Source organism: Rhinoraja longicauda, chromosome 17 (assembly GCF_053455715.1).
Source record: "Rhinoraja longicauda isolate Sanriku21f chromosome 17, sRhiLon1.1, whole genome shotgun sequence".
NCBI classification, from domain to species: domain Eukaryota; kingdom Metazoa; phylum Chordata; class Chondrichthyes; order Rajiformes; family Arhynchobatidae; genus Rhinoraja; species Rhinoraja longicauda.
In genome coordinates this window covers 15206559-15228960 of record NC_135969.1, presented here as the reverse complement: position 1 = coordinate 15228960, position 22402 = coordinate 15206559, and the positions used below count along the sequence as shown (strand labels likewise).

The 22402-nt window shown below is 46.6% G+C and overlaps 1 protein-coding gene across 1 annotated transcript in view; it reads right to left on the bottom strand.

The window, feature by feature from the left end:
* The window catches only part of LOC144601779 (ubiquitin-like modifier-activating enzyme 1), a 234740-nt gene that overhangs the window by 90414 nt on the left and 121924 nt on the right, over window positions 1–22402 (bottom strand). Inside the window, exon 21 of the mRNA XM_078414193.1 lies at window positions 15113–15205. Coding sequence (XP_078270319.1) covers window positions 15113–15205 — 93 coding nt within the window. The remainder of the gene's footprint in view (window positions 1–15112; window positions 15206–22402) is intronic.

The window sequence follows — 22402 nt, the reverse complement described above, 5'->3', positions numbered from 1 at the left end:
CCTTTCAACCCCATTCTCCTGCCTTCTCCCCCATAACCCCCGACACCCTTGGTAATCAAGAATCTGTCAATTAGGTTTAAGGTGAGAGGGGAACAATTTCATAGGAAACTGAGGGACAATTCTTTTTTTTTACACACAGAAGGGTGGTAGGTGTATGGAATGAGCTGCCAGAGGAGGTACTATCACAGCGTTTAAAAACATATGGACAGGTGCATGGATAGGATAGGTTTTTGAAGGATATGGGCCAAATGCAGGCAGGTATGACTAATGTAGATGGGGCATGTTGGTCGGCATGGACAGTTTGGTCCATGGGGCCTGTTTCCAAACTGTATGAGGAGGTATACTGTATAAGTCGGTAGAGGAGCCCAAAAAATACATATTTAGGAGCCAACGGCTGAATGGCATGTCAATAAGCAAATGATCATGATGAGGCTGTTGTATTTCAATAGACAGGAAACTGAAGCATGGTCAAGGAATGGATGGTGATGCAGGAAGATGCTGATGTTTAGTTTAGTTTAGAGATACAGCACGGAAACAAGCCCTGAGCCCAAGTCAAAATCGACCATCGATCACCCGTTTACTCGCTATTACTCAATATTAACCCACTTTCTCATCCACTCCATACACACTGGGAGTCAATTTACAGAGGCCACTTAATCGACAAACCAGCACGTCCTTGGGATGTGGCAAGAAACTGGAGCACCCGGAGGAAACCCGCATGGTCACAAGGAGAACGTGTGAACTCCACACATAGACAGCACCCGATGTCGGGATTGAATCTGGGTCTCTGGTGCTCTATGATGTGCCACTGTGCCGCCCTTTATGTTTGAATTATTCAGGATGGGCAAGGAGGGCATGGATGCTCATTAGATGATTATAATGCCCCAGAAAATTGTGCAGTGCAGCACTAAATGAGCAGTATGTGACCGACCCATCCAAATTGTGCCACAGAACAGCACAATGGTAGAGTTGCTGGCTCACAGCGCCAGAGACCCGGGTTCCATCCCGACTATGGTTGCTGACTGTACGGAACCTGTACGTTCTCCCTGTGACGGTGTGGGTTTTCTCTGGGTGCTCTGGTTTCCTCCCACTTCCCACAGGCAACCAGGTTTGTAGGTTCATTGGCTTCGGTGAGTGGTCCCTAGTGTGTAGGATTGTGCTAGTGCATGTGGATTGCTGGTCGGTGCGGACTCGGTGGGCCGAAGGACCTGTTCCCGTGCTCTATCTCAAAAGTAAAGTCAAAAGAGTGAACGGAGCTCCTCTGTGTGAACTTGCTGGCACAAGGGAAGCCCTTTGTATGTTGAATGTGTAGGTTGCTGCATTGGTGCTGCTTGTGCAAGCACAGATGGCTCTAGTGGACTTTAAACTTAGCCGATTGCATGCATCCAAACCATCTGGCAGATGTAGATGTGTGCTGCTGTGCCTGAACCGCCCCATCATGTTTACAAGGCAGTAACAAGAGCTCTGAGCGAAAGGGAAAAAAAACCCCCTCAAAAACTGCCGGGTCTTAAATTCATTAAGATTTGAATGGAACAGGAATCTGAAGCTCAGAAGGACACAAAGTGCCAGAGTCACTCAGCAGATGAGGCAGCATCTCTGGAGAACACGGATAGGTGATATTTTGGGACGGGATCTTTCTTCAGATTGATCAGAATAAAGAAGGGTCCCGACCCGAAACGTCAGGTCCAGAACAAGGGGTCACAGTTTGAGGATAAGGGGGAAGTCTTTTAGGACCGAGATGAGAAAGTCTTTTTTCACACATGGAGTGGTGAATCTGTGGAATTCTCTGCCACAGAAGGTAGTTGAGGCCAGTTCATTGGCTATATTTAAGAGGGAGTTAGATGTGGCCCTTGAGGCTAAAGGGATCAGGGGGTATGGAGAGAAGGCAGGTACGGGATACTGAGTTGGATGATCAGCCATGATCATATTGAATGGCGGTGCAGGCTCGAAGGGCCGAATGGCCTACTCCTGCGCCTATTTTCTATGTTTCTATGACAGCTATCCATGTTCTCCGGAGATGATCCCTGATCCAATGACTGACTCTGGCACTTTGTGTCCTCTTATATAAACCAGCATCTTGTTTCAACATGGAACGAGTGTGAACGGGTGATTGCTGACCAGCATGGACCCCGGTGGGCTGAAGGGGCTGTTTTTATGCTGTTTCTCCAAAGTACATAGCAACTGCGATATTGGATATATTGCGATATAAGGAGTAATTCCAGGAAGAGTAACTAGAAATATTGATGTTTAGTTTAGAGATACAGCATAGGAACAGGCCCCTCAGTCCACACCGGCCATCGATCAACCGTTCACACTAGTTCTCTGTTATCCCACTTTCTCATCCACTCCCTACACACCAGAGATAATTTACAGAGGCCAACGAACCCACAAGCCAGCACGTCTATGGGATGTGAGAGGAAACCGGAGCACCCGGAGGAAGCCCACAAGGTCACAAGGAGAACGTGCGCCGAACTCCACACACAGACAGCACTCGAGGTCAGGATCAAAACCGGGACTCCGGCGCTGTGAGGCAGCAGCTCATCAGCTAAAAACAAAGCTTCACGCTGCACAATGGTACACGTGACAATAATAACAATAAACTAAATAAACTAAACTGCGTTCTGGCATTACCACCCACATCCTTTGTGGAGCATCGAGCATTGACCTCGAGCCTTTACATGTAGCAGCAATGTCAGCTGTACGTAGGATCTGTGCCTGACGAATTAGCAATGGAAGTCAGTCGCCCACACAGAAGCCTTGCCCCACTGGAAACACTCACAGTACCATCGCACTGCATAACACATTGTTTATTCTACAGCAGAAAGGAAACTTTCAGACACCAAGCACAAGGAGTTATTTTACGAGTGAGAAGGGCCGGCGATAGAAAGGGCCAGCTGCTGTTAAGTCTGTGGGTCTGGTAGGTATTCCGACATGCACAAGGCTGGCGGCGTTTGCCGACCTTTCCTGGCTCCTTGCATGACAGATTCCTGGCTCTGCCTCGGCCCTGGATCGCCGGCCAGCTTTGTGCTCCCCACGGCTCCCTTGCAGAACTGTGGGAAGTTCATTAAGGCTGATCATCTGGGAAAAAAAGCCGCAATCCCTCAGGAACCCCTCTGGCACATTTGCTGGCCGAGCTCTGGAACAATGGGCAAGTGGAAGCTAGAACTAGCTGCACTGTTGCCTTGTGTGTAAAAGAAAACCACCAAGGCTGACAACCTGTGTCAACTTAAAGGCCAAGCTGCGCAAAGTTTACTCTGTCTAGTTTCTTGTCGCTGCGGTGCAGATTGCTTTCTTATCTTTGCAGGCAGCACAACGCACGGTATGGGCTTTCTGCATGACTTCACCCAGGTATCAGGTTAATCCTGGAGGATTCCAGCACCGCAGAATATTGAGTGCAAGCCCATGGCTATTTACTGCCTTCACTTCCACTACTGTTTGCATCGGTGTAAAGGGCGGCATGGTGGCGCAGCGGTAGAGTTGCTGCCTCACAGCGCCAGAGGCCCGGGCTCAACCCTGAACACGGGTGCTGTCTGCACAGAGTTTGTATGTTCTCCCTGTGACCACGTGGGCTTTCTCCAGGTGCTCCGGTATCCTCCCACACTCCAAAGTACAGGTTTGTAGGTTAATTGGCTTCTGTAGATTGTCCTAGTGTGTAGGTTAGTGTGCGGGGTGATCGCTGGCGGTATGGAATCGGTGGGCCGAAGGGCCTGTTTCCGCGCTGTATCGCTAAAGTTTAAAGTATAAAAGGTTCATTTGCTCCAAACGATGCAGAGCCAAGTCCATGTCTCCTTAGAGAGGGCTGGTTACATTTCCCTGAGATTGACTGTCGAGGAAGGGGCTGTTTATTAAATTGCATCCAGATTCTCAGGCGCACAGGGACCACTGTTTCAGATCAAAATAGCGATAATAATCGTACTTACTGGAATGAACAGTTAAAACCCGACCCAGTTCTGTACAGTCTAGCACGGACACAATTACTTACAATTCAGTCAGTTAATTACCCCTTGGTGCATTAAATACCTGCAACCAGTAGACAGCTGAAGCCATGATGATATGGTCTTCAATTTGAAGAAGAGTCCTAATCCGAAACGTTACCTACCCATTCCCCAGATTGAAGAAGGGTCCCGACCCGGTTCTTCGGTTTGAACCAGCGTCTACAGTCCCTTCCTACACACCCGACCTGAAATGTCGCCTACCCATTCCCTCCAGTCTGAAGAACAGTCTTGACCCAAAAGGGACAGTGGCAGGGGGTGGATGCTGGTTCCCGGTTTCAGCAGCATACACACAAGGTGGGGGCGACACAGTGGTAGAGCTGCTGTCACACAGCGCCAGAGACCCGGGTTCCATCCTGACCTTGGGTGCCGTCTTGTGTGTGGAGTTTGCACGTCCTCCCTGTGATCCTCGTGGGTTTCCTCCGGGTGCTCCGGTTTCCCCCCACATCCCAAAGACATGCAGGTTTGTAAGTTAATTGACCTCTGCAAATTGCCAGTGTGTAGTGGGATAACAGGTCGGCATGGACTCAGTGGGCCGAAGGGCCTGTTTCCATGCTGTATCTCCAAGTTAAAGATGAACCGAGATACAACATTGTAAAGAGTGTCTTTAACCAAGCTGTAGAATTCCAGACACTTCAGCCAGTGTATATTATTGACTTTACTTTCATGACAAATTTTCCCACTGATTCCCAATGTCCAAATGTATCCTCCTAACAAGGAGTAACCCTCACAACATCCTCCTGCCTGCACTCTCCAGCAACCTGCTGTGAATGCATGAGCCCAGATCACACCCTCCTCCCTCTCATGAGGAACATAAGCGCAGTTACAATTATCTTCCAGTTTGTTGTTTCATTAAATTGTTCAGAACCAGTTAGTCCACCAATTAAAAACAAAAATCAACAGTTCCCGTAAGTTTAAACAAAAGTTCCTTCAGGATTTGAAACTCCCAGCTAGAAACCTACGGTGTGGTAAACCCTAGGTGACTTTTTACAAGAAATGAGTCACCCTCTGAGCTTCTTGGGCAGTGGCCAATACGTTTGGCAACTGCTTTGAGTTAAAGAGACCATGTGCCGCTAAAAGTCAAAGTGTCATAGTCATAACGCGTGAAAACAAGCCCTTTGGCCCAATCTGCCCTTGCCGACCAACATGTCCCAGGTTCACGAGTCCCACCTGCCTGCATTTGGCCCATATACCTCTAAACCTGTTCTATCCACGTACCTGTCTAATTGTTTCCTAAACGTTGCGATAGTACTTGCCTCAACTAACTCCTCCGGCAGCTCGTTCCATACACCCAACACCCTTAGAGTGAAAACGTTACCCCTCATATCCCTATTGAATCTTTCCCCCTTCACCTTAACATGTCCTCTGGTTCTTGATTCCCCTGCTCTGGGTAAGAGACTCTGTGCATCTACCCGATCTACTCCTCTCATGATTTTATACAGAGATCACCATTCTATAAGATCACCCCTCATCCTCCTGCGCTTCAAGGAATAGAGTCCCAGCCTGCTCAACCTTTCCCTATAGCTCATACCCTCGAGTCCTGGCTACATCCTCGTAAATCTTCTCTGTACCCTTTCCAACTTAACAACATCTTTCCTATAACATGGTGCCCAGAACTGAACACAATACTCTAAACGCAGCCTCACCAATGTCTTGTATAATTGCACCATGTCCTCCCATCTTCTATACTCAATACTCTGATGAAGGCCAATGTGCCTTTTTGACCAAAAGCACAATCTCCACATTACTTGGCACGTGCATTGCTTAGTTATCAACTTCAGGTAGCATGGTGGAGTACATACCCCGATCAATGGTGACAAAGTGGAAATGGCTGAGAGATTCAAGTTGCTTGGTGTTAATATTACCAAAAAACTGCCATGGACCGACCATTTTGATGCAACAACCAGGAAAGCACATCAACGCCTCTACTTCCTGAGGGGACTAAGGAAATTTGGCATGTCTCCAATGACTCCTACAGATGCGCCAGAGAAAATATACTGTCAGATTGCATCAAAGTTTGGTTTGGAAACAACTCTGCCCATCACTGCAAGAAATTGTAGAGTTGTAGATGTAGCAAGCCCAGTCCATCACACCACCCAGACGATCCCACATTGACTCTATGTACACTTCACGTTGCCTTGGAAAAGCAGCCGACATAATCAAAGACGTCCTATCTTATCATTCCTTCTTCATCCTGCTCCTGGCATGCAAAGGTTGAAAGTGCGCACCACCAGACTCGGGAACAACGTCTTCCCCTCTGTTATCAAGCTTCTGAACAGTCCTTCCATAAGCTAGGGTACCGTCCGATTCACCCTCATCCCATTGCGGTCATGGGACTTTGGCCGTGGAACTGTTGTGCTACAATGCTGAGAACTATATTCTGCACTCTGTGTCTTCTCCTTCGCTCTACCCATTGTACTTGACTTTGACTTGATCGTATACATGTATGGTGTTATTAGCTTCACATCGATTCATTGGAGCCAGGTTTTAGTCTAATCGCAAGGAGGTCCAAGTTGATTTGAGATCCATGGACTATTCACAAGCCGAGGATGACCCAACGTAACACAAGGAACTACAGATACTAGAATCTCGCATAAAACACAAAGTGCCGGAGTAAGTCAGTGGGTCAGGCAGCATCTCTAGAGAACATGCAAAGCTCTGAAGAAGGGTCCCGACCCGAAACTTCACCTATCCATGTCCTCCAGAAATACTTAGGAAATGTGTAGGAAGGAACTGCAGATGCTGGTTTAAATCGAAGATGGATACAAAATGCTGGAATAACTCAGTGGGACAGGCAGCATCTCTGGAGAGAAGGATTGGGTGACGGTTCGGGTCGAGACCCTTCTTCAGTGATGCTGCCTGAATTACTCCAGCATTTTGTATCTATCGCCCAGAAATACTGCCTGATCTGCTGAGTAACTACAGCACTGTGTGTTCTATACAGGATGTTCCAGAGTATTTTGCAGCTAATAAAATAACTCTTAAAGTGAAATAACTGTAATAAAGTGGGAAATGTTTCCAGCCAAGTTTTGCACTCTGAGCAGTAACAAAGGGCAATGCAACAATGTTAAAATAACCAGATACTTTGTTTCAGTGATGTTAACTTAGCAGACAATTATTGGTCGGAACAATTGGTACAGCTTTCTTGTAATCTTTGCCAGTCTGTAGGTCGTGTAGGCAAAATGCCGAGACTGTGGATAAACTCACAACACAGTCATCACAAAGAGTCTTGGGACCTGTCATTTACCTTCACTATAAGGTTTCTTACCACCATGAAACCAGGACGAATAGCAAAATCCCACAATAAAGAAGATCACTCCGATCAAAAATGTAAGAAGGCGACAGAGAACAGGGTGAATAATTCTCAATAGGTCACCACTCAGCTTCCTATACACCAAAGAAGAGTCCCAGTCTATCCTAGCCTCTCCCTATAACTCAAGCCCACGTGTCCAAGTAACGTTCTGGTGAATCTCTTCTGCATCCTTTCCAACCTAATGATAATGTTCCCATAGCTGGGCAACCAGAATTACACACAGTATTCTAAGTGTGGTCTCACCGCTGAGTTGTACAGCTTCATCTTGATACGCCACTTTGTCATCTTGATGTGCCAGCTTTTGTATTCAATGAGTACAAACAAATAATTTGATGAAAGGGGGCTGCTAAAGCACCAAAAGTTTTTTAAAAAAGAAACGTCCCGACCCAAAACATCACCTATTCATTTTCTCCAGAGATGCTGCCCGACTCACTGAGTTACTTCAGCACTTTGTGTCTATCTTGGGTCAAATGGTTATTGGAAATACTTTATATTACATAGAACAGGACAACACAGGAATGGCCCACGATATTTGTGCCAAACATGATGGCAAGTTATACTGATCTCATCTGCCTGCACATGATCCATATCCCGCTCGTTTCTACACTTTCATTTCCCGATTCAAAATCCTCTTAAAGGCCACTATTGTATCAGCCTCCACCACCATCCCTAGCAATACGTTTCAGGCCCCTACCACTCTCGGTGTGAAAAACTTAACCTGCACATCTCCATTAAACTTTCCCCCTCTCACCTTATCGCAAGAAATTGCAGCGAATTATGGACGCAGCCCAGACCATCACACAAACCAACCTCCCTCCCTTCCTTTGACTCCATTGCTACCTCACGCTGCCTCAGCAAGGCCACCAGCAAAATCAAGGACGAGTCGCACCCTGGCCACTCCATCTTCTCCGCTCTCCCATTAGGCAAAGGGCATAGAAATGTGAAAACGCACACCTCCAGATTCAGGTACAGTTTTGTCCCAGCTGTTATCAGGTAAATGAACCATCCCAGCATAACTAGAGAGCAGTCCTGAACTACTATATACCTCATTGGTGATCCTCGGACTATCTTTGATCGGACTTTACTGACTTTATCTTGCACTAAACGTTATTCCCTTATTAGGTATCTGTACACTGTGAATGGCTTGATTTTAAACGTATTGTTTTTCCGCTGACTGGTTAGCACGCAACAAAAAGCTTTTCACTGTACCTCGGTGCACGTGGCAATAAACTGAACTAGTTATGCCATCTAATGTTGAACATTTCCACCCTGGAAAATAAGTTCAGTGTCATAATGCTTCTCATAATTTTATATACTTCTATCAAGTCTCCCCTCAACCTCCGATGTTTCAGAGAAACCAATCCAAGACTATCCAACCTCTCCCTGTAGCTCAAACCCTCTAATCTGGTAAGCCTCCTCTGCACTATCTTCAAATTCTCCACAATCCTCCTGTAATGGGATGACCAAAACATACACACAAACTGCTGCCTAACTAAAATCCTGTAGAGCTGCATTATGACTGAGCTCCAGGGAGAGGATGGCAACTTTTTCACACAGGGGCTGGTGGGTGTATGCAACTGTCAAAGGAAGTAGTTGAGGCAGATACAATAACAACATTTAAAATATATTTTGACAGGTACATGGATAGGAAAGGTTTTGAGGGATATGGGCCAACCGCAGGCAAATTGGAAGTAGATCTGGAGAAAAATGATTTGTGACATTTCTGGCTGGAGTCCTTTTTCAGACTCTTCACGTCTGAAGAAGGGTTATGACCCGAAGCTTCTCCCATTCGTTTTCTCCAGAGATGCTGCCTGACCCGCTGAGTTACTGCAGCACTTTGTGTCGATCTTCAGTGTAAACCAGAATCTGCAGTTTCTTCCTACACATTCGGGCAGATTGGACTAGCCTAGATGGGCAGCTTGGTTGACATCGATGAGTTGGGCTGAAGAGCCTGTTTCCATGCTAGATTACCCTATGACTATATTATCATGTAATCAGAGCCAGGCCCTCAGGTGCAAATGAAATATGATTTTTAGAAGCAGACACAAGGAACTGCAGAAGCTGAGATCTTAAGCAAAACACAAAGTGCTGGTATAAGTCGGTGGGTGAGGCAACATCTCTATAGAACATGGAAAGGTGACGTTTCAGACGAAAGAAGGGTCCCGACCTGAAGCATCACCTACTTATGTTTTCCAGAGATGCTGCCTGACCCGCTGAGTTACTCCAGCACTCTGCGTTTTGTTTTATAAAGCATGTGGATTGTACATATAAGACACAGTCCTATCCTTTTTCCCCGGTCACTGCAATTAATGTCCTTCAGTAGTAATTAATAGTATTTAGAGATTTCTCTGTCAATAATTTAAAATACTAACAGACTGTGAACCACAGTAAACTTTGCCATTCTAGAGCTTGGTTCCCTTTAGGGTTACAAAACAATTGTGGGAAATCGTGTGTCAGTCTGGGAGGCTGTATTGTCACAATGAGGTGGCAGAGGAAACGTTAGATGGGATCAGACAATAGGAACTTTAATTAGATTAGCGGGAGTAACTTATACCACTCAGCACAGACTATGTGTGCATAATAATAAAATTATAATATACAATGTGATTTTGACAATCCACTCCCCGTCCTGAAGTTGCTAATCTCACAAATGTGTGTGTTTGTCTGCTTGGTGGGCTATCAGCCCAATTCACAAAGCCAATTGACTGATAAGCTTTCCCTCCCATCCTGGGCTGACCCTCATGAGAAGGGGAGGGAACACGCGAGGATATTCTATACTTAGTTTTCATCAGACCTCTCTGCGTAAGAGATTCGATAGAGTTGAAAGAATGGAAAGAAAGTTTGCTCTCTACTAATTCACTCCTATAGCTCCGAGCACAGGTTTAGAGGGATATGGGCCAAATGCAGGCAGGGCCTTTGTGGCCAGCTACAGATGGGATGGTAAAATGGGGCCTCTTGCGGATGGACTCAGTGGGCTGTTTTGTGCACACTGTACTGACCGGGGAGATTGTGCGTATGTACGGGGATAGTCTAGCTGAGCTGTATGCAAAATCTCTTTTCCACTGTACATAGAAACATAGAGAATAGGTGCAGGAGTAGGCCATTCAGCCCTTCGAGCCAGTGTCGCCATTCAATATGATCATGGCTGATCATCCAGAATCAGTATCCTGTTCCTGCTTTCTCCCCATATCCCTTGATTCCGTTAGCTCTAAGAGCTATATCTAACTCTCTTGAATACATCTTTCCTCATCTCAGTCCTAAATGGCCTACCCCTTATTCTTAAACTGTGACCCCTGGTTCTGGATCCCCCCAACATCGGGAACATTTTTCCTGCATCTAGCCTGTCCAATCTCTTTAAGAATTTTATATGTTTCTATAAGATCCCCTCTCATCCTTCTACACATGATCCTGGTACACGTGACAATAAAGAAACCATTGAACCACTAGTGTCGACACAAAAAGCTGGAGTAACTCAGTGGGTCGACTCGAAACGTCACCTATTCCTTTTCTCCAGAGATGCTGTCTGACCCGCTGAGTTACTCCAGCTTTTCGTGTCTATCTTCAGTTTAAAACAGCATCTGCAGTTCCTTCCTACCCATAACCACTAGTGTAGATGGCACGTGTTGGTCAGTGAAAGGTATGTTGGGCCGAAGGGCCTGTTTCCACGCCGTATGACTATAATTGTGAAATTTGCATTGAAACAGATGTGAAAAAGACCGCAAGGCATTTCGACTCACTATTTTAAGAAGTTATTAACTGGCTCACTTAATATTTCCTCTGCGGCTCACTCCATATTTCTGCAGCACCTTTCACAAACTCAGGAATCCCAACGCAGTCTTCACTTTAGACTTTAGTCCAAAGACTTTGGACATGCAATGCGGAAACTGGCCTTTCGACCCACCAAGTCTGAGCTGATCACTAAACACCCTGCACACTAGCACTATCCTAGCACTATCCGACACACAAGGGACAATTTACAATTTTACAGAAGCCAATTAATCTATAAAACTGAGCAGGTCAGGCAGCATCTCGGGAGAGAAGGAATGGGTGACGTTTCGGATCGAGACCCTTCTTCAGACTTTCGTCTGAAGAAGGGTCTCGACCCGAAACGTCACCCATTCCTTCTCTCCCGAGATGCTGCCTGACATGCTGAGTTACTCCAGCATTTTGTGAATAAATCGATTTGTACCAGCATCTGCAGTTATTTTCTTAATCTATAAAACTGTACGTCTTGTAGGTTAATTTGGCCTTGGTAAAACTGTAAATTGTCCCTGGTGTGTGGAGGAGTGCTAGTGTATGGGGGGATCGCTGGTTGGCGCGGACTCGGTGGGCCGTAGGGCTTGTTTCCGCGCTGTATGTCTAAAGTCCAAAGACGTTTCCACTCAAAGAGGCTAAGAAAGGGAATTTCAAAGTTTTTTGCTCCTTGGCTGCATTAACAGGGTGAGCAAACATGGGAGAGATCAGATATCTCGGAGGGTTTTGGGCTGGGGGGATTTACAGAGATGGAAGGGCATGACACACGGAGGAACTTTGAAACAGGGATCTCGAGCTGCGAGAGAGTTTGGAAGTTAGAGTTAATAACCGGAAATAGCAAAAGGTGAAATTAGAACTTAACACAAAATGGAGCGAGGGTAGGGTTAAATGCAATCTCTTCACCCTGAGCCAGAATGTAGACTTTCTTCCAGCCAACCATCGTTCGGAAGAGTTTGAGAGAGAGTGCCTTTACAGGAGGATTATAAATCAATACAGAGACTCCATCTGCCTGCCATCACTTTTAATATTATTATAAACATTCTGCTTTAGAAGCTGTGTGGATGTTAAGTGCACTGGCACTGCGCCAAGCTTGTTTTCACTTTGAACGCTGGGAACTTTGGCAGAAGGGGAAGGCTGGATTTGACATTACTCCTCGTTGAAGCCAACGAGGGTGCATACCGCCCCCAGCTAAAGGTTGGTCTAGAATACTTTGTGCTGAACTTGTAAACAGAGTGGACGAGAAATTGAGTTCACTCTTATTTGGTGTGGCGAATGAGCTTTCTGAATTGGGTTCCGACTTCAAAGGGTCCCGACCCGAAACATCACCTATCCATGTTCCCCAGAGATGCTGCCTGGCCCACTGAGTTATTCCGGCACTTTGTGTTTAACTCAGAAAGCATTGCTGCCCTCTGTATGTTTCTCCAAAACAGCTAAATAACTCAATCGGGAAACTTACTTTAAAAACAGGAATCACAGAGGGGGCGGGGAAGCAAAACATTCGGAAGAAGGGTCCCGACTCGAAACACCACCTATCCGTAGTTCTCCAGAGATGCTCCTGACCCGCTAAGTAACTCTGGTACTTTGTGACTTTTTTCTACCCTTTAAACTGAACTGCAACACAAGAAACTGCAGATCCTGGTTTACAACAAAAAAAACTGAGTGCTGGAGTAACTCAGCGGGTCAGGCAGCATCTTTGGAGAACATGGATAGGGGACGTTTCAATCCGGGACTCTTCTTCAGATCAAATTTTAATAAACTGTTCACCCTGTGCTGCGTAAAACACGACCTGCCCAACAGCAATGCATGCAGAGACTGTGGAGAGAATGTCGCTGGCGAACACTGGAGGGCACAGTAGCCCAGCGGGTTGAGCTGCTCCCTCACAGCGCCAGAGACCCGGGTTCCATCCTGACCTCGGATGCTGTCTGTGTGGAGTTTGCACGTTCTCCCTGTGACCGCGTGGGTTTCCTCCGGGTGCTCCAGTTTCTTCCCACACCCCAAAGACGTGCGGGATTGTAGGTTAATTGGCCTCTGTAAATTGCTTCTACTGTGTAGAAAGCAGATCCGAAAGGGGGATAACATAGGACTAGTTCTGATGGATGACCGATGGTCAGCAGTGGGCCGAAGGGCCTGTTTCCATGCTGTAAACGAATAATATGCAGGAGGGAGAGGCAAACATAATCAGGAAAGATCGGACAGGCTGGGTTTGGGTTAAAGACTGACCTATTAAACTCTGGCCATGATAAACAAGGGCCTGGAGACATTCTCACTTGTGGGAGAGGCCAGACTGGGGTCTTTAAATATAAGACAGACGTTAGTAAATGCAGACTCGTTTAGAAACTAATTTAGACAGAGGTAACCAGCGAAAGGGAATGCTGGGGTTCTGAGTACTAAAGCACCAAACGGGAAGGTAAAGGTAACGGGTAGACGGATAGAGTGCAAGAGTTACAGGTGGATAGAGCGTAGCACTTAGAACAGTACGGCATAGGAACAGGCCCTTCGGCCCACAATGTCTATGCCAAACATAGGCACCAAGTTAACCTGATCTCCTCTGCCCGCACGTGATCAATATCCCTCCATCCCCTGCACATCCTTGCGCCTATCCAAAAGCCTCTTAAAGGCCACTGTAGTACATGCCTCCACCACCACCCCTGGCAGTGCGTTCCAGGCACCCATCACCCTCTGTGTAAAACAATCTCAGCCCCGCACATCTGCATTAAACTTTGCCCCTCTCAGCTTAAAGCTATGCCCTCTAGCCTTTGTCATTTCCACCCTGGGGGAAAAAGGTTCTTAATGTCTAACCTATCTCTCTCTCTCATCATTTTATATATTTCTATCAGATCAATAGACAATAGGTGCAGGAGGAGGCCATTCGGCCCTTCGAGCCAGCACCGCCATTCAATGTGATCATGGCTGATCATTCTCAATCAGTACCCCGTTCCTGCTTTCTCCCCATACCCCCTGACTCCGCTATCCTTAAGAGCTCTATCTAGCTCTCTCTTGAATGTATTCAGAGAATTGGCCTCTACTGCCCTCTGAGGCAGAGAATTCCACAGATTCACAACTCTCTGACTGAAAAAGTTTTTCCTCATCTCTGTTCTAAAGATCCATGTACCGCAGCCCAGTCCATCACACAAACCGACCGCCCTTCCATTGACTCCATCTCCACTGCCTCAGCAAGGCCACCAGCATAATCAAAGACCAGTCTCACCCTGGTCACTCCCTCTTCCCCCCCTCTCCCATCAGGTAAGAGGCACAGAAGTGTGAAATCGCACACCTCCAAATTCAGGACCAGCTTCTTCCCAGCTGTTATCAGGCAACTGAACCATCCTGTTACTAAAGAGACAGTGGTCCTGACCTACTATCTACCTCATTGGAGACCCTCAAGACTATCTTTAATCAGATTTTATCATGCACTAAATGTTATTCCCTTCATCCTGTATCTGTACACTGTACGGCTTAATTGTAATCATGTATAGTCTTTTCGCTGACTGGCTAGCACACACCAAAAAAGCTTCTCACTGTACCATAAACGTAACAGAACTAAACTAAACTATCGGAATGAGTGACCTGTCCTCAGCACTAAAACATCAGCATGGACTATCTAGGCTCTGTGCCTCTGTGCCATAAATTCTCTAAGATGCAGAACAGCTTAACCCAACATTTCCCCCGGGTTTAATAATTGCTGGCAGTTCTAGCTGCTCCCCGACTCCTCCCTGCGAGTATCCTGTGGTAATTGTCGGCATCGATCTTGCTGCGCAGATGTTACAGTGACAGATCGCCGGTGGTGACAGGTGAGGTGAAAGCTGGGGACCAGCATTCAATCCGTCCCGGGTAAATGGCCGAGCGCACTGATTGATTGCTTCTCTGGTGTCACTAATCCTGCAACTGTTAGTTCGGGGCTCAGGGATTCCGCCTCAGTTCACTCGGCAAACATTAGACAAAGATCAGCATGCCCTGTGGTTGGCGTCCCCTCCTCTTACAGCGGAGGATCGTGTTCGCTGGCTTGTCTGTGCGTGCCATTGCTAGGTGCTCTCCCCAGGTGCCTGCTCCCTACCTTGTGGCGGTCTGCCGGTGGAATGCTGTAATTCTCCGCCCTCAGGTTAGAAGCAGCCATGATGAAATCCATGTGGACGTTAGTGTCATCGTCCTGCAAAATAAAACATACAAGAAATTGCGGGTGGAAATAAATCAACTATTTTAGTTTAGTTTACTTTAGAGATGCAGCATGGAAACAGGCCCCTCGGCCCACCTACCCCATTACACTAGCATGCACTGCACACGAGGGACAATTTACAATTTTTACCAAAACCAATTAACCTACAAACCTGTACGTCTTTGGAGTGTGGGAGGAAACCGGAGCTCCCAGGGAAAACCCACGCGGTCACGGGGAGAACGTACAAAGACCATACAGACTGCACCCATAGTCAGCATCGAACCCACGTCTCTGGTGCTATAAGGCATCAACTCCACTGCTGTGCCACCGTAGATCACGTGCAGGCAGAGGAGATCAGTTTAACATGGCATCATTCTGCACCTAGCAATGGCACGCACTGGCAAGCCAGTGAACACGATCCTCCACTGTAAGAGGAGGGGATGCCAACCACAGGGCATCGTGGGCTGAAGGGGCTGTTCCTGTGCTGTACTGTTCTGTGTACTATCTTCTATTTCTGGGCTTTTCTCTCTTCCCCTTTAAGATACTTGTTAAAACATTCTTCCAAAGATCAAGGTCATGGGCCTCAACATTCATGTGCTTACTCGTGGAAGGAGAGACAGGAAGCAGCAAATTGTAGGCCAGTCAGCCTAACATCTGTTCCATGTTCTTTACCCAGGATTTATTTTTGATCTCTGTTTTGAATGAGCAGAATATCTGAGCCTCCATGACCCTCCTAGATAGAGAAGTCCAACAGTTTTCACCCTCCATGTGAAAAAAAATCTCTTTATTGTCATCATACAAGGCCTACATCTTTTTTTTCATACAGGATGATGGCATGGTGGTAGAGTTGCTTCCTTACAGCGCCAGAGACCCGGGTTCCATCCTGACTACGGGTGCTGTCTGTACGGAGTTTGGACGTTCTCCCTGTTACCTGCGTGGGTTTTCTCCGAGTGCTCCGGTTTCCTCTCACACTTCAAAGACATTCAGGTCTTTAGGTTAATTGGCATCTGTATATTGTAAATTGTTCCTAATGTGTAGGATAGTGCTATTGTACCAAGTGATCGCTGGTCGGCGCTGACCCGGTGGATCGAAGGGCCTGTTTCCACGCTGTATCTCTAATTCTAAAGTCTAAAGCAAACGGCAACTTGGAAAGAAATGTCAGCGAAGTGCTTCTATTTCTCCTGTGGTTCAGTATAAGGCTCACGTACAAGGCTCCTTCGGCTGTGGAAGGTAAACAGATATTTCATTTGATGAATTAGTTCAGTGCAAGATAAAGTCCAGTAAAGTCCAAATAAAGATGGCTGGAAGGTCTCCAATGAGGTAGATGGGAAGTCAGGACCGCTCTGAGTCACACAGCGTGGAAACAGGCCCTTCTGCCCAACGTGTCCACACCATTGTTGGTGAGAGGACGGTTCAGTTCCCTGATAACAGCTGGGAAGAAACTGTCCCTGATTCTGGAGGTCTGCATTCTCAAACGTCTGTACCTCTTGCCTGATAGAAGAGGGGAGAAAAAGGAGTGACCAGGGCAAGACGGGTCCTTGATTATGCTGGCGGCCTTGCCAAGGCAGTGTGAAGTGTAGATGGAGTCAACGGAAGGAAGGTTGGCTTGCGTGATGGACGGGGCTGCATGCACAATTCTCTGCAACTTCTTGCGGCCTTGGATGGAGCTGTTCCCAAACCAGGCTGTGATGCATCCCGATAAAATGCTTTCTATGGGGCATCCTCGGAGGTTGGTGAGGATTGTTTGGGACATGCCAAACCTCCTCAGCCTTCTAAAATCCTCCAGCACTTTGTCTTTTTGTTCAAGATTCCAGCATCTGCAGTTTCTTGTTTCGCCAAGGCTTCCTTCCTCATGTATTCAATACCTCTTGAAATAAAGACCAACGTACTATTTACCCTAATCACTAGTTGTAGCAGCACGGTGGCCTTCAGTGATTTGAGCACAAACGCATTGATCCATTGACTGTCCACACTCTATTGCTCCATTGCCAGACTGAGGCCACATGCAAACTGGAGGAGCAGTACCTTATAATGCGCTTAGGTACCTTACAACCCTGTGGTATGAACATTCAATTCCCCGATTCTAACACTCCCCTTCCCCCTTTCTATTTCCTGTGCCCCCCATCCTCTTGCGACCCATTCTCCCGCTGTCCCACTCCCTCATCCTCCCTTTCCCCTTCCACCTCTCTCCCCTCCTCTGGCTTTTCATTTCACATCTCTTCTCTCCTTATCTGACACCATTTTGTCTCTTTTTCATCCCTCGCCTTTGCCCACCCATCTCCCAATAAAAAAGAAGTCACCCGTATCTACCTATGACTTGCCAGAATTTATCCTGCCCCCGCGCCTTTTCCAGCTATCTCTCTCCTACTACAATCAATGTGAAGAAGAGTCCCGACCCGAAACGTTGGCCATTCATTCCTTCGACAGGTGCGGGCTGACCCACTGAGTTCCTCCAGCACTTTGTGTTCAACACTACTCAGTTGTTCACCATTTAATCAATATTCAGCATTTTGGTTTTCTGTAGGGACGTGATGGTCTCCATATTATATCCCATCTCGCCCTGCTCTCGCCCATTCACTCCGCTCGTCCATATCTCCAAAGCATCTTCACATCTTCCCCAACACTCAATCTCACTTCGTTCAGCATCATCTGCAAACATTTGGTCCCCTCAGTCATAGAGTCATACAGCATGGAAACAGGCCCTTCGGCCCAACTTGCCCATGCCGACCAACATGCCCCATCTAAACAAGACCCACCTGCCTGCTTTTGGTCCATATCCCTCTAAACTATTGAGGGATAAAGGCCAAAAGCTCATCATTGACACAGATTGTGAAATAGGTGCTTTAAAGCCAGATATCCAGATTTAAGAAGAACTTCTCCTCGACAGCTATCAAACTCGAGAACCAATCCTGTATATGAAGGAACTGCAGATGCTAGTTTAAACCAAAGATAGACACAAAATGCTGCAGTAACTCAGCGGGACAGGCAGCATCTCTGGAGAGAAGGAATTCCTTCTATCCAGAGATGCTGCCTGTCCCGTTGAGTTACTCTATTGTGAACCAATCATCTCTTTCACACGCCATTCCTGGAGGTGTTGCCACGTACTCTGACTCTTAACTCCACCTCATTTGGTTATTCCGTTATTGCACCAATATGTTATTTTGCATTAATTCAATTTGCACCTCAATCTTTGCTTCAATCTGCTGCTTTGCATTTGTCGTTGTATTTATTGTTGTACTTAATGGTTTTGGGTAGACTGATGGGACTGAAGGCTGATAAATCCCCAGGGCCTGATGGTCTGCATCCCAGAGTACTTAAGGAGGTGGCTCTAGAAATAGTGGAAGCATTGGAGATCATTTTTCAATGTTCTATAGATTCAGGATCAGTTCCTGTGGATTGGAGGATAGCAAATGTTACCCCACTTTTTAAGAAAGGAGGGAGAGAGAAAACGGGGAATTATAGACCAGTTAGTCTGACATCAGTGGTGGGGAAGATGCTGGAGTCAATTATAAAAGACGAAATTGCTGAGCATTTGGATAGCAGTAACGGGATCATTCCGAGTCAGCATGGATTTACGAAGGGGAAATCATGCTTGACAAATCTACTGGAATTTTTTGAGGATGTAACTAGGAAAATTGACAAGGGAGAGTCAGTGGATGTGGTGTACCTTGACTTTCAGAAAGCCTTCGACAAGGTCCCACATAGGAGATTAGTGGGCAAAATTAGGGCACATGGTAATGGGGTAGGGTACTGACATGGATAGAAAATTGGTTGACAGACAGAAAACAGAGTGGGGATAAATGGGTCCCTTTCGGAATGGCAGGCAGTGACCAGTGGGGTACCGCAAGGTTCGGTGCTGGGACCCCAGCTATTTACGATATACATTAATGACTTAGACGAAGGGATTAAAAGTACCATTAGCAAATTTGCAGATGATACTAAGTTGGGGGGTAGTGTGAATTGTGAGGAAGATGCAATAAGGCTGCAGGGTGACTTGGACAGGTTGTGTGAGTGGGTGGATACATGGCAGATGCAGTTTAATGTAGATAAGTGTGAGGTTATTCACTTTGGAAGTAAGAATAGAAAGGCAGATTATTATCTGAATGGTGTCAAGTTAGGAGGAGGGGGAGTACAACGAGATCTGGGTGTCCTAGTGCATCAGTCAATGAAAGGAAGCATGCAGGTACAGCAGGCAGTGAAGAAAGCCAATGGAATGTTGGCCTTCGTAACAAGAGGAGTTGAGTATAGGAGCAAAGAGGTCCTTCTACAGTTGTACCGGGCCCTGGTGAGACCGCACCTGGAGTACTGTGTGCAGTTTTGGTCTCCAAATTTGAGGAAGGATATTCTTGCTATGGAGGGCGTGCAGCGTAGGTTCACTAGGTTAATTCCCGGAATGGCGGGGGGATCTTATTGAAACATATAAGATAATTAGGGGATTGGACACATTAGAGGCAGATAACATGTTCCCAATGTTGGGGGAGTCCAGAACAAGGGGCCACAGTTTAAGAATAAGGGGTAGGCCATTTAGAACGGAGATGAGGAAGAACTTTTTCAGTCAGAGGGTGGTGAAGGTGTGGAATTCTCTGCCTCAGAAGGCAGTGGAGGCCAGTTCGTTGGATGCTTTCAAGAGAGAGCTGGATAGAGCTCTTAAGGATAGCGGAGTGAGGGGGTATGGGGAGAAGGCAGGAACGGGGTACTGATTGAGAGTGATCAGCCATGATCGCATTGAATGGCGGTGCTGGCTCGAAGGGCTGAATGGCCTACTCCTGCACCTATTGTCTATTGTCTATTGCTTCCTCTGTGAGTTTCATGCAAACTAGGATTTTCATTGCACCACGGTGTTTATGACAATAAATGAATTTATTTCTGTTGAGTTTAGAGATACAACGTTTGTTGTATGATAACCAATTCTTGACCCACATTGCTACACCAGACTCAATTCCAGGTGCTTTAGCCTCTTCTGTGGAATCTTTATGATAAACCTTCAGAAAATCCAACTAGGTCACATCCATTCCTTTCCCCTTATCTATCCTACTAAATACTTGGTTCAGTTCAGAGATACAGCAGGGAATCAGGCCCTTTGCCCCACCGACTCCACACCGACCATCAATCACCCGTTCACACGAGTTCTGTGTTATCCCCCTTTCACATCTACTCCTTATACACCAGGGCAATTGACAGAGGCCAATTAACCTCCAGACCCGCAGGTCTTTGGGGTGTGGGAGGAAACCAGAGCACCCAGAGGAAATCCTCGCGATCAGAAAGAACTGGCAAATGCCAAGTAAATAGTGCCCGAGGTCAGGATTGAACCTGGTTCTCTGGAGCTGTGAGGCAGTAGCTCTACCAGCTGCGCTGGCCCTCTTCCTTAAAGAAATGCAGCAGATTAGTACGAACATAACTGTCCTTTGGCAAATCGCCTCTCCTCTATCCTATTATTCTTTGCAAGGGACTGCAGATGCTGGAATCTTGTGCAAAACGTTGGAGGAACTCAGTGGGTCAGGTAGCTTCTGTGGAGAACAGGCCATATTTTGGGCTGGGACCCTTCTTCAGACTCAATTCAGATTATTTTCAAGGTATTCTGTTAGTACATCCTTCATTATAAATGCCAGCATTTTTCCTGAGCTTGATGCTAGGTTAACAGGTCAATAACAGGTCCCCCACTTTCTCATTCCCTCCTTTCTTACGCAGTGGGTTCACACTTGCTGCTTTTCTCAAAACCAATTCCAGAATAGACAATAGACAATAGGTGCAGGAGTAGGCCATTCAGCCCTTCGAGCCAGCACCGCCATTCAATGCGATCATGGCTGATCACTCTCAATCAGTACCCCGTTCCTGCCTTCTCCCCATACCCCCTCACTCCGCTATCCTTAAGAGCTCTATCCAGCTCTCTCTTGAAAGCATCCAACGAACTGGCCTCCACTGCCTTCTGAGGCAGAGAATTCCACACCTTCACCACTCTCTGACTGAAAAAGTTCTTCCTCATCTCCGTTCTAAATGGCCTACCCCTTATTCTTAAACTGTGGCCCCTGGTTCTGGACTCCCCCAACATTGGGAACATGTTTCCTGCCTCTAATGTGTCCAATCCCCTAATTATCTTATATGTTTCAATAAGATCCCCCCTCATCCTTCTAAATTCCAGTGTATACAAGCCCAATCGCTCCAGCCTTTCAACATACGACAGTCCCGCCATTCCGGGAATTAACCTAGTGAACCTACGCTGCACGCCCTCCATAGCAAGAATATCCTTCCTCAAATTTGGAGACCAAAACTGCACACAGTACTCCAGGTGCGGTCTGACCAGGGCCCGGTACAACTGTAGAAGGACCTCTTTGCTCCTATACTCAACTCCTCTTGTTATGAAGAATCTGTTCAAATTTAGACCATAATTATCATACAGTGTGAAAACAGCCCAACTTGTTCATTCTGACCAACGTGCCCCATCTACTCTAGTCCCACCTGCCTGCGTTTGACCCATATCCCTCTTAACCACCCAGGTACCTGTCTAAATGTTTCTTAAACCTTGTGATAGTACCTGCCCCAACCATGTCCTCCAGCAGCTAGTTCCATACACCCACCACCCTTTGAGTGAAAAAGTTGCCCCTCAGATTCCTAATAAATCTTTCCACCCTCACCTTAAACCCGTGTCCTCTGGTTCTCAACTCTGTGCATTTACCATGTCTATTCCTCGTGATCTTGTACACCTCTATAAGATCACCCTTCATCCTCCTGCACTCCAAGGAATAAAATCCCAGCCTGCTCAACCTCTCTCTATAGTTCAGGCCCTCGGGTCCTGGCAACATCCTTGTAAATCCTTTCTCTACACTCTTTCCACCTTCACAACATCTTTCCCATAACAGGGTGACCAAAACTGAACACAATACTCGTATGTGTGGCCTCACCAGGAGCCTGGACAGAGCATGCATCTAATTCAAAACTCTGGGGGGTAGCTGGTCAGTCCTTGGGTTATATAAACTTTCATGGTTAATAACTTCAGTTCCATTATTTGGACTAATATTTACAATATAACCTTGATATAACACATGTATCAGGGGAAATTTTAAAGAAGCATTACAAGCTGTCCATGTTATGAGACATTAATATTTACCCAATTCCCATCTTGGGCTACGTCTAAAACTACGACATAGCAAGGCATGGTGATTCCTTAAGTTCCTTATTCTTGCCCCAGTCTTG